At 42.5% G+C, this 17,570-nt stretch overlaps 1 protein-coding gene across 5 annotated transcripts in view; it reads left to right on the top strand.

Annotated features, from left to right (window-relative positions):
• The window catches only part of gab1 (GRB2-associated binding protein 1), a 64,479-nt gene that overhangs the window by 40,904 nt on the left and 6,005 nt on the right, over positions 1-17,570 (top strand). For 4 of the 5 annotated variants that reach the window (XM_005726929.2, XM_005726927.2, XM_005726928.2 and 1 more), the window contains exons 3-9: positions 3,968-4,096; positions 4,525-4,690; positions 9,145-9,346; positions 10,062-10,744; positions 12,021-12,115; positions 12,206-12,506; positions 15,599-15,682. In XM_005726929.2, coding sequence (XP_005726986.1) covers positions 3,968-4,096; positions 4,525-4,690; positions 9,145-9,346; positions 10,062-10,744; positions 12,021-12,115; positions 12,206-12,506; positions 15,599-15,682 — 1,660 coding nt within the window. The remainder of the gene's footprint in view (positions 1-3,967; positions 4,097-4,524; positions 4,691-9,144; positions 9,347-10,061; positions 10,745-12,020; positions 12,116-12,205; positions 12,507-15,598; positions 15,683-17,570) is intronic. The other variant, XM_005726930.2, reaches the window with a different exon arrangement.

Genomic DNA, 17,570 nt, shown 5'->3' with positions numbered 1-17,570 from the left:
TTATTATAATTTTTTTTCATGACGTAAATGATCAGTCCTGTGTATATCTTCACCGGGAGGAGGCCCCAGGGCAGACCCAGGACACGCTGGAGAAATGATATCTCTCGGCTGGCCTGGGAACTCCCTGGTGTTCCCCTGGACAAGCTGGAGGAGGTGGCTGGGGAGAGGGAGGTCTGGGCTTCTCTGCTTAGGCTGCTGCCCCCACGACCCGGTCCTGAATACACGGAAGAAGATGGATGGATGGATGGTGTATATTTTTAAAAAGAACTTTGCTCTGTGGCTGTGAAGCAGTTTTGTGGAGCAGGTTTCACTTGCCCATGTCTTGAGTGTATACGACTTACTCAGTTGTCAACACTCTCTCCCTGGGCGGGCCTGGCCTCGCTGTAACCCAAGCTCTTGGTCCTTCTGTTCCCTGCAGGGTAACCTGACCCAGGATTGCTTTGTCATATGGAAGAGAGAGAGAGAGGTTCCTTCTCCACACCCACCATCTCGGTCAAACCAGCACGGGCACATGAGCCTTGTGTTTTTTGTTTGTGTTTTTTTTCTCCCCTTTCTTTTTTTTTTTCACCACCCAAGCTTTTGTACTTTGATATTTGAAATGTGATATTTAAGTGGGCCTACCTCAAAGGATGTAGGTTTAATAGGTTTAAGCCTCAGTTCGGATTGTGTGGGTGTGTTTGTGATTATATAATGCAGGCCTTTTGAACTAGAGTGTGTGAAACATGGGCTGCATGCATGAGTGCACTATGCAAGTGTGTGATGTGAATGTTCTTTGTTAAACGTTTCAGTCTGATTCTTGTATATCTGTGTGCTTGTAATTGAAAATCCAAGAGCTCTGCAGGTCTGCTTGTTTGCTCATCCTGTTGGTGGAGGGAAAGGTCTGATGCTCTTCATGCCGTCTCAGTGTGACGCTTGGCCCACTAACAAAGGACACCCTGTGGATGAAAAAACAAGGCCAGAGCATTGTTAATAGGGTCAAAATCTTATTCCAAAATAGCAACAACAAAGCTTTAGTTTGCATTCCTCACACTCTGCTGGTGTGCTTCCTTATCTGTTTGATCTCAGTGGTGGTTGTTTGTCTACTAGGTCTCGTGTGCCATTTTAAACTCACATGTCAAATATCGCTCAGAGGTTCTGTTGGGTTGGCCGTTTCCATTTGGTGTTGCAAGACATTTGATAAATCTTTGAAAAAAGAAAAGAAAATCCCTTTTTCCTCGGCCCCTGGCTTTAGCAGTAAAAGGAAGTGAAATATTTTTGGACAAATCCTCTGTCCTCTACAAAATCGCCTTTTCTGTCTTGGGCAATTCTCACTAATAATTTCACAGAGAGCTTTTTTTGAGCTCTAAAACAAACATTCATTTCAGCTGCCATGACTCAACAAAAGCAAGAGAGCATGACTTCTTTGACTCAGCATTTATGTGTGTCTGTGTGTTTATTGAATGTTGAATGCAGTGACAAAGCAATCCTTCCTTTGGCTTTGTACACCCAAGTGGGCCCCTGACTCTTAGGCTACGTTCACACTGCAAGCGAAAGCGCATCAAATCTGACTTTTTTAAACTTTGCGACCCATATCTGATCATGGTGTGACAGTACGAACAGCACAAATTCGATATTTTCACATCTGACCGGGGTCACTTTTGTATGTGGTACTGAATCCGATACATATCTGATGTTTTAGAAAGCGACTGCTGTTTGAATGGTCAGGTCGCATTAAATCCATCTTTTACGTCACTGAGACAAGACGGTTATCAGCGCCAGAGAAGCGCTCGAGAAGACATCGCGAAAGCTTCCTGGCGATCCAGTAAAACTGTTGGGAAGACAACGTTGGAGAAACGTGAACATTTTATTTGTACTGTATAATCTGCAGATTCTGACAGAAATCTGCAACTATCCTTTGAAGCACCGCTCCTCTCTAAAACAGCAATAAGGATAATTATTAGGCCATTTGTAAATAACAAAATAACTTTATACCTTAAAGCAAAATTGGGAAACGTTAAGTCAGAAACAAGTCTTTATATTAAGGGCCATCAGTCAAACCATACTGTCTGGTCTGGATCTAAGCTGAGCGCGTTGTGTGTGACGTCTTCTTTTGCGCATGCGGGCCGCTTTGAGGGTTCACACTAGAACGCGTTTGCTGTCACATTTTATTTGTAGTGTGAACATGTGAACAAGTTCAGAATCTGCAGTAAGAAGAAATATAAAGAAGTAAAACACAAAAGTTTAAAAAAATGGACGGCCCTGCTCCTGCAGCTCTCACCTGTTAGCACTGAAAGGATTCAGCCTCAGATGAGAGCCTTTAACCCGTGTTCTGATTATTATTATGGAACTTTTTTTGCCCAGTTACCCCAAATACTGTTGCTTATCCACCTGAACTTACTATTGGCTTTTCCCATAAGGTGCTCTCGTGCATCTAAACCTGTTGTCTTGTTGTCTTGACAAGGGATCCTCTGATACTGGTATCTGCTGATACTGATCCAAACATAGTTTTAAAATAATAAGCTGAAATCCTAATTTGCTAATTCCTCATGTTTGATGTAAACTGCTTACTCACTTAAAAATAAAATGTAAATAAATAAAATATTTTTATTTTACTTTTTTTTTTCTCTTCACAAACACAAGTTACGTGTGGAGCTGCCAAAGAGCCGGAGTGAAATATTATTTAACTGAGTTTAGGACAACATGCTAAGTTACTAAAATAAAAGCTTCGTAACAAACCAACATGTTGGGAGTGAAAGTGGGCGAGAGAGAAAGAAAGCCTAGTCGTATTCTGATCTTTTCAGTCATGCCGCTTCACTTTGACGATACTTTGAAAATGTTTTTAATTAACTGCAAACCTACAAATAAGAGCTGTCGGTGTACCAGGTGTGGAATACCTCCTAACTGCTGCTGCTATGCTTACCTTAGGTAATCTGATCCAGGCTTTTGGGGTCAGTTTCGGAGCAACACCCTGTATCCATCCTAGTCTTAGTGATTCTGGTGTGAATGAGCACCCTTGGAGTTTGAATGCATGCTGTCATACTAAAGCAGGGGTTAAACTTCCTGTGCCTGATAATGCTTTACTTTGCTCCACTTGGGTATGAATGGCACTGAGTTTTGTCATCGATGAGTGAACGTGAGGCTCTGAGTGGACAGGCGCACACACACAAACAGAGAAAGTCCAGGATGAATGACCCAATCAAAATGTTTGCTGCCACAAGTGTAACAACTCTTGCACGTATTCCAAATATTACAGTTATTATGGCTCGAAGAATAATGTTATAAAAGGCAACCTAGCAGTGAATCACAGTAACTGTCACTTTAACATAGTGATGAAGCTGGCAGTCTTACATATCCTATATCTGAAGAGCTAATCATGATCACAGATGAACTGTACGTGGAATTAGTGGCACAAAGGAATGTTTTCATCACAATTTATTACTGATGCATTAGATTATGGTAAATAGCCTCCCATGGTCCCATTCCATTGTTTCATTAATGTCCTTAATATATTCAAGGATTATATTGCTAGATTGCTTGCTCAACCCTTTATTTACAGTGCTGAGCTCTCGTCTGCTTATGTCTCCCCCCCTCCCTGTGTCTGAGTTTGAACTCTTTTGTCTGCTATGTGATGTCTTTTTCTCACAGACAATAAATTGGATTTGAAAGAGAGGACCCAATTGCCCGTTTCTTATTATAGATTTGGTTGTTCACTGCAGCCAGGGTGCTAGACCAAACTATGTGGCTTTTGTTCTGGTTATCCCAGACACATATTTCTGGTTGCGGGCCTCTTCCCTCTGGCTCACTGTTCTTTTAGCAAGGGCAGTGCAGCTGGTGGAGAATGCACACAAAGACACAAGCTATGATAGGACACAGTGGCTAAACTGAAAAAAGTACAGCATTTAGCCAGCCTGTGGTCATCTGGGAACGGAGAAGCCATTGTGAGAACACACATGTAACCTTTGGCCTCATTTCTGTGCTCACCCTGCAGGCATGGAAGAAGCGGTGGTTTGTTCTTCGCAGCGGCCGTCTGACAGGCGACCCAGACGTGTTGGAGTACTACAAGAATGACCATGCCAAGAAGCCCATTCGTGTGATTGACCTCAACTTATGTGAACAGGTATGCTCCCCTTTTACTTCTGCCCTGTAGTTTTATTGCACAAGTTATATAAATTATTACCATCTTGAATAGATCCAGGTTTGCATGATGTCACTTTGATGTATTTGGATGAATATTTGCATAATATCCGAGATGAATTTAATTGTCCTTAAAAATCTGTGTAAAATAATGAAAATGCCCTGTACGTGACTGCGGTGTACAAACGTTTAAGCATAATAGTTTAAGTGCTGGGTTCTAGCGCTCCAAATCTCATTTGTTGCTTAGAGAGCAGTTACCTTTTAGATTATTTTTGCAAATTCTCTTAATTAAGAATGATCACTTTAATACATTTTCCCTTTTTTTCGTTTCTTTGGTTAGCTCTATTAGTGATCAGTCTTTCCTTGGCTGATGCCACATTAAGCTAAGCCGTGTCGGTTGCTCTCCCTCAGGTGGACGCCGGTCTGACCTTCAGCAAGAAAGATTTGGAGAACAGCTACATATTCGACATCAAAACCTTTGACCGCATCTTTTATCTGGTGGCTGACACCGAAGACGAGATGAATAAGTGGGTCCGCCACATCTGCGACATTTGTGGTTTTAACCCCACCGATGACGGTAATTACAATTAGCCACACATCACTCTGTTTGGGCACTATTGGCACTGATGTTTTGCTTCACTGTCGAGGTTACACAGTGATATTTATGTTTATATATACTTATATTCTGTGTCTTTCGAGTAGAAAGTTTACTTTGAACTGTTGATATTTGACATAGGGTGATTTTGTTACATTTGTGGCACAGGCTGTGATTTATTTAAGAACATCAGTAGATCAGAGATAATAACCTGGTTATGTTTCACCATAATACACAAAATCTCGGTTTGCATGTTTGTGTGTTTCTTTTTCCACAAACTTCCCCTAGACCATCAGGAATTGAGCCACCAAAAGTGGTGCACAGGCACATGTTAGGCTCTCTTATCTGCATCAGATATTTTCACATCATCATGTTGGTTTGCAGCCACCTAGCATCGGGCTAAAGCAACCCATTTTTAGCGTTAATGCACCTGCAACACCTTAGAAAAGCATCCTAATCTCATTATTACCACAGAATGCATAATGTAACTAGAAGTAGTAACTAGTAACTAGAAGCGTAGTAGCTGTGGACAGCAATGAATATTTTTTAGTGTATGAACAACACCTGCCATCTCTCTCTTTTTTTTCTTCTTTTTTTTTCCCCTTTTCCTTAAGTGAGATTCAGTATATCATGGCAACAGCATGAACAGGCAAAACGATCCTATAGCATGGCCATGTAAGTTTCTCCAGGTAAGAACCGCAGCTTTAAGCGATCCAAGGATTCCCCTGTTAGAAGATGACTACAGGAAATCACTATTTGTCCACGCTGGTGTCTCTCAACAAAGCGCTTGGACATGGTGAAGATGCCATGGAGCATCAGGGGATTCTTTTTAGCCATGACACCAGTTTATCACTACAGCTGAGCAATACAGGATAAAAGTAGAGGATAAATGATTTACATTTGATGGGTCTCTTTTGGATATCACTGTTGTACCTCACAGATGTCAGGATCTTTCTTTCTGAAGGAACTAAGGGAACCAGTTAAATGTGTCAAGAGGTCTCTATTCAGCATAGTTCTCAGCCAAGGTCTAATGATCCATGTGTTGAACTTTGTGCAGTATTGAGGCTCACGCTACTCTTTTTTCCCCCAGTACTGGATAATAAAAGCATTGTACGCCTGTCACTCTCACTGGCCTTCTTTCGTTCGTTTCCTCTTATCTGGTTTTAATTTCCTCTCCCTTGAACACTCCTCTTTTCCTCTCTTGTCGCTCTGTCTTTGAGACTAATTGTCTAAATGTCTTCTATAGTTTCTTGACCTCATCAGCGAAGCAATGAGCATTTTTAGTGTGGTGAGAACTGGCACAGACGTTGCACATGTTCACTGTTTCACATGCTACACTAGGGCTGGGCTATATCATACCGTTCACGGTAATACCGGTGTAATTTTGGGCAACGATAGGAAAATGAAATATCGCAATAGAATATGGGTAAAACACGCATGCGCAGTGCCTATGTTTACATACGCACATGGCAGCAACGCAGAATGATAAGAGCGAAAGCGGATCGTTGAATGAAACGGATGAACCAGAATTGGTTTGCAAAAATGCTGCAACTTCACTGGTGTGGAACTGGTTTGGCTTTCGTCCGTCAGATACACAACAAAGCACTATTTTTGGTAGAGCATGCTAGCCGGCCGTCGTTATTACCGTGTTTTTTTGGAAAATACGGCACACTTAAAATCAAGCCTTTGATTTTTCTGAAAATCGACAGTGCCCCTTATAATCCCGTGTGCCTTATGTATGAATTCTGGTTGTGTTTACTGACCTCGAAACGATTTTATGTACACGGCGCTCGAAAATCTGTCAAATGTTTTAGTACGACTTTGCTAAACTACGAACCCGCACCGCTTGATGGATTGTCAGAGCATTACGGCTACCGTAGGCAGGAGTCTCGCGGACTGATACGTACTGTGCTTCAACATAATATTACCGTATTGTGTGTATAACCTCTGAATCCGAGATATATCTGATGTTTTAGAAAGCGACTGCTGTTTGAATGGTTATGTCGCATTAAATCCATCTTTTACGTCACTGACACAAGACAGACGCCAATTATCAACAAAGTTTTGTGGATGTTATGCTGAGGATATGTCGGCCAATTTCCACTAGAAATGCCTTTTGGTTAAACTGTCAGCAAGGAATTTGCACTGTTACATTTTTATATAACTTTAATGCGCATAAAAAAAACAGCTGCTTGTTTAAGTGAAAATATATTGATGGGGTTTTTTGCACTAATAAAGTTGTGGAGTTGTAAAGTATTTTGTCTAGTGTCAATTATATCGTCAGTTATATCGGTATCGCAAATTTTCAAATGTATATCCATCCATCCATTCGCTTCCGCTTCTCCTTTTCAGGGTCGCGGGGGGCGCTGGAGCCTACCTCAACTTTGATAGGGCGAGAGGCGGGGTACACCCTGGACAGGTCGCCAGTCTTTTGCAGGGCCAACACACGGGGACAGACAACCATTTGCGCTCACATTCACTCGCACATTCACACCTAATGGCAATTTGGATTTTCCAGTTAACCTATCCCCACAATGTATATCGTGATAAATATTTTTGGTCATATTGCCCTGCTCTATGCTACACAACTCTGATTCTTGTTGGAGACGAAGGTGCTTTTCAAACCTGGTAACTGAGTCACTGATACTCCTCCAAGGTCATTCTCTCCAAAGTGTGACTATGCCTCCAGCTCTGTTAAATAGCTAGTGTTGCAGGGTAACCATGATAACAACACTGATGGCACCTTTTCTGTAGATGTCGGAGCTGGCTTTGAAAACCCCGATGTACGAACTCATAGTAAGACGGTTAAAGGAGAGCCTGGGTGTAAAAACGGATATCTTTTGCAGATACCCTTCACTGCTCAGTACAAAAGAATGTCCCTGGCTCTCTGTTTTGTGCTTGCTTGCACTTCTCTGCATGTGAGACAGAACTCTCACTCCTCTGTCGCGTGTGGGTGTGGCCACAGTAGAGTGCTTCATAGCTGGGCAGGGAACATTAGTAGGGCTAGGGGAATGAAGGCTCTCAGAGCGAGTGTAGGAGGTATAGATTAGTACACGCAGAGGGGATTTTCCCTTTTCCTGTATGAATCAGCACTTAAAGCTTCAACAAACAAATGTAAAAAAAAAAAGACAAGGACATAGCGGAGGAGATGAGAGGAGCAAATGATGCACGTAAAAGAGAGAAACTGACTTTTAAAAGAAGAGAACTCGGGGACCTTGCATGAGATAAAACCACATCAGTTATAGAAGAGTGTGGGAGGAGAGCTGTGAAAAAGGAGAAAAAAGTAGAGAAATGTGGAATGAAAACACATATACGCATCAGCTATCTTGGCTCTGAGTGCAGTAGAACAATCGGCTTGAGCAGCAGGTTCGTTTAGTAGCTCATCATGTGGGAAAGCAGAGAGACCTTTAAAAATGATGTCTGAGGAGTAGCTTGTTGGAAGGCAAAAAACAGAAAGTAGTCTGTCGACACAAAGCTTTTATTCGGGTGACATGTTATACATGAAATGATGTAGGCTAACGCAGAGTCGTGATATCGGTGACATCCATCTGCTTTAATTTGACATGAGTTGTTTGTGCCAGTGTTCCTGGCCTCATGCTGGGCAGCGTGCTGCATTTGGATTTATTTCCTGTGGGATTTCTCCCCAAGAAGGAAGTGAGGTTATCGTAATTGTAGTAGGTTGTTGTGGCTTGTTGGGTCAGTCAGTAACAGTGTTTTAGCTGCAGGCTAACGACCTTAATTTGAGGTTTGGTTTGATATACACAGTAGAGGGACGCACATCTGTTCGTCAGAATGTGCGTATATACATCAGCTGCTCAAGTTCACACATACAGGCGCAAAGTTGACGTAGTGTCAGCGTGAATGGAAACAATTGAGCGTTACATTGGAATTGGGTTGCTAGGAAACAGCTTGGGTCCAAGTTTACTTTGCTAGAGTTGACATTGGCACATACAGTTTACTTTTTACTTTGTGCTTAATACCATCTCTGGCCTCTCTTTCATTTTCAGTGGGTTTCACAGGGCCACAGTAGGTGCAGCTCCTTGCTCTTCATCAGTGACTGCCAATGCATGTGGAGTCAAAGTTGAATAAACAGCTGGAAATGTAGCAGAAATGCTAATGTGCTCTGCTGGTGTTGCACTTAAAACTGTGAAGCAGTCATTTACTGACATCTGCTGAGCCACATGTGACAGGTCTTATTGGCATTATTTGTGGCTATTTTTTAGTTGTGTGATCAGTGTAAGAAATTAATCTTATTCATTCATTAAATTTTCCCTTTGCTGCTTAGACATTAATTCACTGGCAGTGGCCTGAAACCTCTGTGGTCAGTTATGGAGACAGCTTTACTGTATTTCATTCTTTAGTTCTGTGTACTACTCACTAAATAACATTAAGTTTTGACAGGAGTTATCCTCAGCTTTCATTTCTTTGTCCTCCAGATGCAGCAAAAGCTGCTCACCAGTCCGCCATGGGACTGGTGGTGGAAAACGCTCCACACCCAGGTCCAGGAGTGTTTACCAATGTGCCGGCCCCTTACCAGCCAGTCAGTGTGCGACACCTGGACTCACAGTCCAGTTCAGAGGAGCCCCAGGATTACCTGTGGCTTGCTAACTGTGAGAGCAAAAAGCCTGAACCCAGCAGGTGAGACCTGTGTCCGAATATGCTTCTTTTATAGGTTCAAGTCTCCATATTCTCTGTGTTGGAGTGTCGCATGGTGAGCTAAGCATTTTTCAGTGTGGTTTCCAAGCCATTTATTCTTTTTGTATACTTTCAACTGTACTGCCACTCCTGTCCTTGTCTCTGCCGTATGCTGTGTGTAGCTCAGTGGAGCATCACTCTCTCTTGGAGAGGGACCAGGAGTATTTGCTCCTGGAGGAGTGTGAGAGCAAGACTGTTCCTCCACAGGCTAGCCTGTGAGTGGCCAGCCAATCCAGCTGGAACTGCCTGCTTGTGTGGAGTGTTGCACACGCATAAAATACAGATCTCCAAACACTTGTGAATGTTGTAAATGTAAATGACGGTTATTAAATCTAGGTTGCATTTGTTTAGCAAAAGGCCTTCCTTCTAAACAGAAAAAGTTGTGGGTGTTTTGCCTAACAGTGTAATAATTGTGTTATTTCCTGCATGGTTACAAACAGTTGCCAAGAACCTCAGTCTTCCACTTTATCCACAAAAGCGTGCTGACATGGCAAGAGTTGGAAAAGTTTAATGATAAAAGCTGTCTGGATATGACTTAGTTACTAACATAGCCTTTGTATACTAGTGTTTTTGGCTTGGTGTGACTGTGTGATCTGCAAATCAACGTATTTTACTTTTTGTATTAATTATCTGGTGTTTATGTGTATTGTGTTATCAGAGCTCATGCTGAGTGCTCCAAGTCTACCTCTTCAGAGACAGACCTGAATGACAACCTTCCATCTCACCGCACGCCTACATCCTCCACTTCCTCGGCTAAACACACCTCACACAATGGCTTCTTCCCATCGCACCAGACTCCTGTGTCCGCCCCTTCCATCTATGACTCGCCTCCATCACGCGGTGCCTCCCTCTCAACTGACAGTGGCTTTTATCATCTTCCTCGCAGCTACTCCCAGGACACTGTGCTGCTCCCCAAGTCAGCCTCCTCCCCTCCGGCTCATCCAGACGGCGCGGATGCCTCTGACCTTTATGTCTTCAACACGCCGACACGGAAGCCCTCAGTAGAGACACAGATGCGCAACGTTTCTATCAGTTACGACATCCCGCCCACACCCGGTGCAAACAGCACCTACCAAGTGCCCCGCACAGTATCGAACACAGGGGTAGGAGGCTCAGAAAGCGGGGGAGATGTAGTGCCCCCTCCCAGACCACCCAAGCCTTCCCTCAGTTCCAGCTCAGGACTCCCGCCGCCTCCTGCTGAGCGCTCACCTACAGACACCTATAGTGTGCCTCGATCAGCCTCAGAGACAGATGGAAACTACTGTGTGCCCACAAGCGCTGGGAGTAAGGCTTTACGCAGCAACACTATTGGCACTGTGGACTGTTCACGCCTCCGCAAAGGTTTGTATTGTAGAGGTTTATTTGTTTGTGGTGCCCTTTTCACTTTATTTTAATTTCAAAACCTATTCTCACCTTTACCTTTTGGACAATACGGCACATATATGTGGTAGGCAGGATATTCTATTTAATCTTATGAAGATTTGTTGCACCAAAATCTAACAAAAGCAGATAAAAATGTTCTGAGTTTCCTTTTTAATAACAGTTCTTTAATCCATGGCCAACATCCTTTTTACAGAGCTTTAAAATAGTCTGGCAAGAGAAGAGAAACTCATGGTGTCGATTCTTCTTGCTTCTCCCTCTTGTGGTGACAATCGGAATTGCAAAATAGGTCTTGCTTCATTTCTGTGAAGGTTCTCAGTCATCGAGGTCATCGTAGTCAAAGTCCCTTGACTACGTCTTGCTTTATTGTTTTAGATGAGCAGTGGTTGTTCCCCCAATAAATTTGGGGCATTTGTGAATTTTTTCCCTTTTATGCTTTGTGTCTTGGTGACAGAGCAGATTATTGTGCCTAGGGCAGGGCTGCAGTGTTATGGAAAAAAAAACAAATTTTTTAAATTCGAGCAAATATTATAATTTTTTATAATTTATTTACTTAAGAAACCTCATAAAAGAGATTTTTTTTTTACACAGGATGTCCTTATTTAGAAAGAACTCCATGGAAAAACAAATAACTGAGTAACAAAAACAAGGTGAGCGTGCTGTTCACCTACCACACCACGCCGGTCTCAGGAGCTCCGGTCTCTGCTGGCCTGCAGCCTCTGCTGTGAGATGGCTTCGACACAGATTGAGCGAGTTGCAGCAAACTCGAGCAACTTGGGAGACTTGCATGGTAGCCACAGGGGGAGTGATGGAGAGCCAAAACAGTCTCATGTCTCCTTGTAATGTTCACCCCTCCTTTTTACTCTTCCCCGGAAGAGACTCTCATTTGTCTTCAAAGCTTTTTCTCGCGCTGTTGTGGTTCTTGTGGTCATAAGTGGAATGCATTAGCAACTGCATGAGTACCTGATGACAATAAAATAAAATAAAAAATACAGTAATTACATGCTGCAAAGTAGAGTGCTTACATGGTGCCTTTGAGCTTTGTCTCACAGACTAAATCTGCAAAGTCATGAAAACACTTAACACACAATAGAGGACAACTGTTATGTGGGAATTGTCCTGTAGCATAAATGGGCCTGAAAGAAGGCTAATAATGTACAGTGCACATCATTTGCTGCTCTCTGTGTAGAGGGGCTGTTTATAAACTGCATTGTAATCATGGTTTTGCTTTTTGTAGACTTTGGATCCCAGGACTGCTATGACATTCCTAGATCATTCCCTTCTGACAAAAGCTGCTCGTTTGACTTCAATGAAAGCTTCAACACCTATTTTGTGAGTATTTCAAGTGTAACTGCTGGATAATCGTTCTGTGGCTTTAGGGAGAAATGTGTATGTTAATCGGTTTTCCCTTGTCACCCTCAGAAAAGCAAAGGAATGATGCCAGTGGGTAGCCATTCTACCGAAGAGGTCGACCAAAACTACGTGCCTATGAGTGCCAACTCACCGTCACATCATCACTCGGGCAGTTTGCCAGAGCCAATGCACGAAACCAACTACGTCCCCATGACCCCAGGTACTATGGAGTTCTCATCCCTGGGAAAACAGGTTCCTCCACCTGCCCACATGGGATTTCGCTCAAGCCCGAAGACCCCTCCCCGCAGGCCGTTGCTTAGTGAGTGCCAGCCCCCACCTGTGGACCGAAATCTCAAACCCGATCGCAAAGGTGAGCGGACAGTAGGTGTGCTTGCATGCATAGCTGTGACTTCATAAGTGATGTGTGTGAGTGTGTGCGTGTGTGTGTGGAGTTCTTGCTTCAGGAGTGTGTGTGAGTTTGTTGCTGCTGTGAGCTTAGTTTAGTATGCTCAGCGTTCACTAATGCACCAACTGTACGTGCTTTGTCTCACACTCTGCTGCTATTCCCACAGTGGATGGCTCATGGTCATAAAGCCATCTGCACAAAATTTCATTCTCAGAGCGGTGTCATTTTTCATCCTGCTTTAGTTGTTGTCATAATTAATGTGGAAAAATGTTTCTCTCATTTTGTCTTCTTTGGTCTGTCTGGTGTATTAAATACCACCGTCTCCCTCTGCGCCCGTCCTTGACCAGCTTATTTCACCTCTTGATGAATTAGTTTATTTCCCTACATTTGATTACATCCAACACAGTTAGTTCCTTGTCAAAACCGCGTTTGCCTCCAGCTCCCGTGAGGCTCTGTTAGCCATTTCGGAGGGGTCTGCTGTCTGTGCCACGGAGTCATTGAGGCCTTAATTGGTCACCTCCATCCCGTTTGTTCCCAGCATCTGAATGGAGCCTTTTGATTGGGGACCTCATAGACTGAAAGAGAATTGAAGAATGATGGGAAATAATCACAGAGGCACATCAAAAGCCGGTACTGTTACTGTCACTGTCGAAAACGGAGCAGTTTTCTGGAGTTTTACATTTCCAGATTGGGAATTCTCCCTTTCACGTGGCCCTTGAGTCAGTCAGCTCCAAGTTTGGCTTTGGTCATTGCTGAACTGCTGTGTCTAAATAAAAAAAATCATATCAAGTAGCTGCTTTTCAAGCAACCGCTTTGAAGTGATTATTATTTCTCACACACACAGACACACACACGCGCACACACACACACAGTCCTAATCCTCACTGCTAATAAAACTTGGTTTTACACTTTTGAATATCTTTGGCAGCAGACGAATAAAAATGCTAATTGTAAATGTTTGTAGTCTAGTTTGAGTTTTGTATTATTGTTTAAGCCCAAATCTTTTTGCTTTTTTATGTTTGTTTTTTTTTAAGTATTGTTTTATCTCATTCACTTTTTATTTTTTTTAGCTAATATTAAATTTCTCATTAAAATATATTTATCCAGTGTTCAATCCCATTGCTCCTGGCATAAATTTACTCTACTTGGATTGCAGGTTTTAGATATTTGGATCTGTGCACAGCTGCTTTTTGTGTTAGAAAATGCCACATAGACATGAATAAGAATATAAACTCGTATTTTTTAACTGATATCCTTAAATGGTATTACCGTATTTCCCGGACTACAAAGCGCACCTAAATATTAGCCGCAGAAGCTAAAATCAGGGGAAAATCCTGTTTTGTACATACATTAGCCGCACCTGACTAAAAGCCGCAGGTGTTTCAATGTTGACTTATCATATGTAAGAGAATATGCACAAAGGGAATTGTCAGGAAAGAGATGGCTGTTTGGAGACATCACTTTTATTAATATTTTGAAAAACAAGTTATGGGTACATATTTGCACATGTAGTACATAACAGTAGCCTACAGCACACCAGAAAAATAGATTCGGCCTACCTTTTAGGCTCAGGTGCAGTGACACAGCTTTAACAAGAAGAAAAGTCAGTCATTCACCACCATCTTTCTCTTCTTCCTGCGCACTAAAACCACCAAAGTCCTCTTCTCCAGTGTCGGATACGAACAGGCTCAGGATGGCTTCGTCATCCACTCTCAGCTTCTCTCCTTTGTTGTCACTTTCAAAACCAAAGAAATCCTCGTTGTCAGTGTCGGAGTCGAACACCCTCAGAAGGGCCGTGGCGGTGTCCTCTCCATCATGCAGCAGTCCAGCCCTTCAAAATCCGTTGGTGATCGTGGATGTTTTCACACTTTTCCACGCTGTCAGAATCCACCGGTGGAGTTGGGCATAACTTGCAAGTTTATCGCCGCTCATCATCATCATCATCCACGACTCCCGCTGAACGCGTAGCGCTACTTTGAAGTTTGTTTTTCGCGCTACTTCGTACGGCACTACGTTGCCTGGCGGAAGGATCGGGGTTCAAGAGTGGTATGTTAGTCACATGTCCGTCCGCCAGGCAACGTAGTGCCGTACAACAGCGGAACACACAAAACAAATCGTCTTACGATATGACAAAAATCATGGACAATCCATAGAAAAGCCGCACCTGACTAAAAGCCGCAGGGTTCAAAGCTTGTGCAAAAAGTAGCGGCTTATAGCCCGACAATTACGGTATATTAATGTTAGTGATGTTGCTTTTTAGGAGCATCATTATGTGCTGATTGTCTTTTGGACCGTAGCTTTTTAAAGTAGAGACCATTGGTGTATTCATTGTTATGCATGGGTAGGATGTCGCATCACCTTTAAACAGCTCTGTGATGTTTTTCATTTCTATATTTAAAATGAGCCATCCACTTCTTCCATTTTCTAGACTAATCTGAATCTCTGCAACCTCTGTTCATCTTCCGTGCACTTTTCTCTCCGCTTTGGATGTCTGAGCCGTATGTTGCAAACACTTTGACTAGTGTATTCAAAGCAAACGGCATCTTATTTCCACTGTACGTGGATCCATTAAAATTAATTATCTTTGTCTGCAATCGCAGCGCATTACTGACAGCACTGCAGAAAAATGTTGTGATCAGTGTGCAAAGGAGCAGTGCGTGTCGTCCTCAAGTTGCTCTGTTCTGCAGATTGGTCCGAGCTCTCGTCAACATGACATGATTTCTCAGTGTTCTCTCAGCGCTTATACACAGCTCGTCGTGCATGCACAGCTGTGATGTCAGTCTTTGTGTGGGAAGTCGTGGTGCATGGAGTGAGGTGCATGTTGGGCAGTGTGGGTCTTCTGTTGTCATGACAATCATCCTCTTGAAGTGTGCTGTGCAAAAAATAAAAAATAAAAAAAAAGGTAAATTGGTGTACGTGAGGTTGCAGTTTTGCTCTTCTTCATCAAAGTCTCGTCTCTTTCGCTTTGCATGGCAGAGCAGTTGTTACAGTAGGGCTGAACTGTTGTGATCACCAAAAAGATGTTGTAATCAGCAAAGTCTTCTTTCACCAATCAGGTCACAGTCCTAAAATAATAAGAGCGGGTTTAGAGCGAACTGACTCTCAAACCGTAGGTGAATTCCCAAGTCGACGACGCAAGGGTAGGTACACCACACTGAACTGCTGTGCATCTGAATACTTTTCATTCTGTGACCTTTTCACACTATACCTCATCTTGATTCTCTGCATGCTGTAAGTAAATGTACTGTGGGGATTTTTACAATTTTTGTTCTTCAGGGGTGCGTGTGTGCGTGTGTGCGTGTGTGCGTGTGTGTGTGTGTGTGTGTGTGTGTGTGTGTGTGTGTGTGTTCTAAAAATATGAAGTGTCAGAGGTGTTGCATTAATCCAGTCTAATCATTTTAAATCCCAGCAGGGGATGGATGAGTGTGTACCTCACGCATGGTGGATTACACTTGTTACATCTTCGAAGCTCATTAAGAGTCATAACACGCCTTTCAAAATAAACCATTTCTACCATCTTAACCTAAATATTTCCTCACTTTCAATGTGATGTTTTTTTTCTTCCGTGGAGCCAAATGACTCACTAACGTTTCTCTGCTCAAACATTTGTGTCTGTGTTTTTGTTTGCAGTTCAACACATTTTACTTTCATAGCACATTGGGATGTAACAGCCAGAACACACTTATTGTCAGAGAAGCATTCACACAGGGCTTTGGAAAAGAGTAGACTTCTCTTCAGGAGGAAATTGAACAGCGATATTATCTAATAAAAGCGATGTCGCTTGCTTCCGTACATACAGACGATGTTTGGGGAAAATCCCAAAGCTCTTGACCATCTGCAGTGAAGGGATCATGCAACTCTTTTGTACTGTGCAGGGCATTATGCACAGGTTTAGTGCACGTGTAACTTTGACTCTTCTTGCACAGTTTCTGTCCTAAAGTGTTGTCTTATAGGAGGACAGCATCTTACCGTTAGGGCATGAGGGGACTGATACAATCACCAAGTAATTCTGAGTCCATTTTAATGTCTATGGGAGGCTCAGGCTGGCTTCAGACAGCACTCCCCGTAAACACCATCAAGACACCAAATGAGAGAAAAAAAAATGAAGTTCATCTCATCAGAAGACTTCCAGAAACTCTGAGAACCAGTGCTATAGTGCAAGGTTGCCCACTAGCATAATAAGACACTTTATATAGTTTTTTCCTCACGTTTCTCATCCACTGCCTGCTTAAAGCATTTAGTCCAGTCCTTTTATAAGAAGCTTTGGGAAATCATCCATCCCTGGCTAACATCTAAACAGAGTTGCACATTGGGCACTTATCACAATACAAGCAGCACATGGCTCATCGTTCTCAGGTTTACATCTGAAATATTCCAACACCGTTTCATAAAAGCAAAAAATAAGTTCTGGGTTGGTTAAGGATAGTTTCGAGTGCAATCACATGAAGAAATATGAATGAGATGTTAAATAACACTAACTTATATTTGTGTTATTGAGCATTTTACAATCAAATTTTAATTTTTAACATTTTTAATTCTAATGTTGGTTTGATTAGATTTGAATATGGTTTTGTCATTTAAAAGTGCATTTTAATACACACACAGATCTCCAAAATATAAACATTTATGCTGCTCTTGACCTCTGTCAGTCTTTATGTACAGGGTGGGCCATTTATATGGATACACCGTAATAACATGGGAATGGTTGGTGATATTCAAGTCCTGTTTGTGGCACATTAGTATATGTGAGGGGGCAAACTCCTCAAGATGGGCGGTGACCATGGTGGCCAATTAGAAGTCGGCCATCTTGGATACAACTTTTGTTTTTTTCAATAGGAAGAGGGCCATGTGACACATCAAACTTATTGGTAATGTCACAAGAAAAACAACGGTGTGCTTGGTTTCAACGTAACGTTATTCTTTAATGAGTTATTTACAAGTTTCTGACTACTTATAAAATGTGTTCAATGTGCTGTCCATTGTGTTGGATTGTCAATGCAACCCTCTTCTCCCACTCTTCACACACTG

Source organism: Pundamilia nyererei, unplaced genomic scaffold, assembly GCF_000239375.1.
Source record: "Pundamilia nyererei isolate P.nyererei 1_Seehausen unplaced genomic scaffold, PunNye1.0 scaffold00022, whole genome shotgun sequence".
Classification (NCBI taxonomy): Eukaryota; Metazoa; Chordata; class Actinopteri; order Cichliformes; family Cichlidae; genus Pundamilia; species Pundamilia nyererei.
The sequence above is the reverse complement of the archived record's forward strand: the minus strand, read 5'-3'. Positions and strand labels throughout refer to the sequence as shown.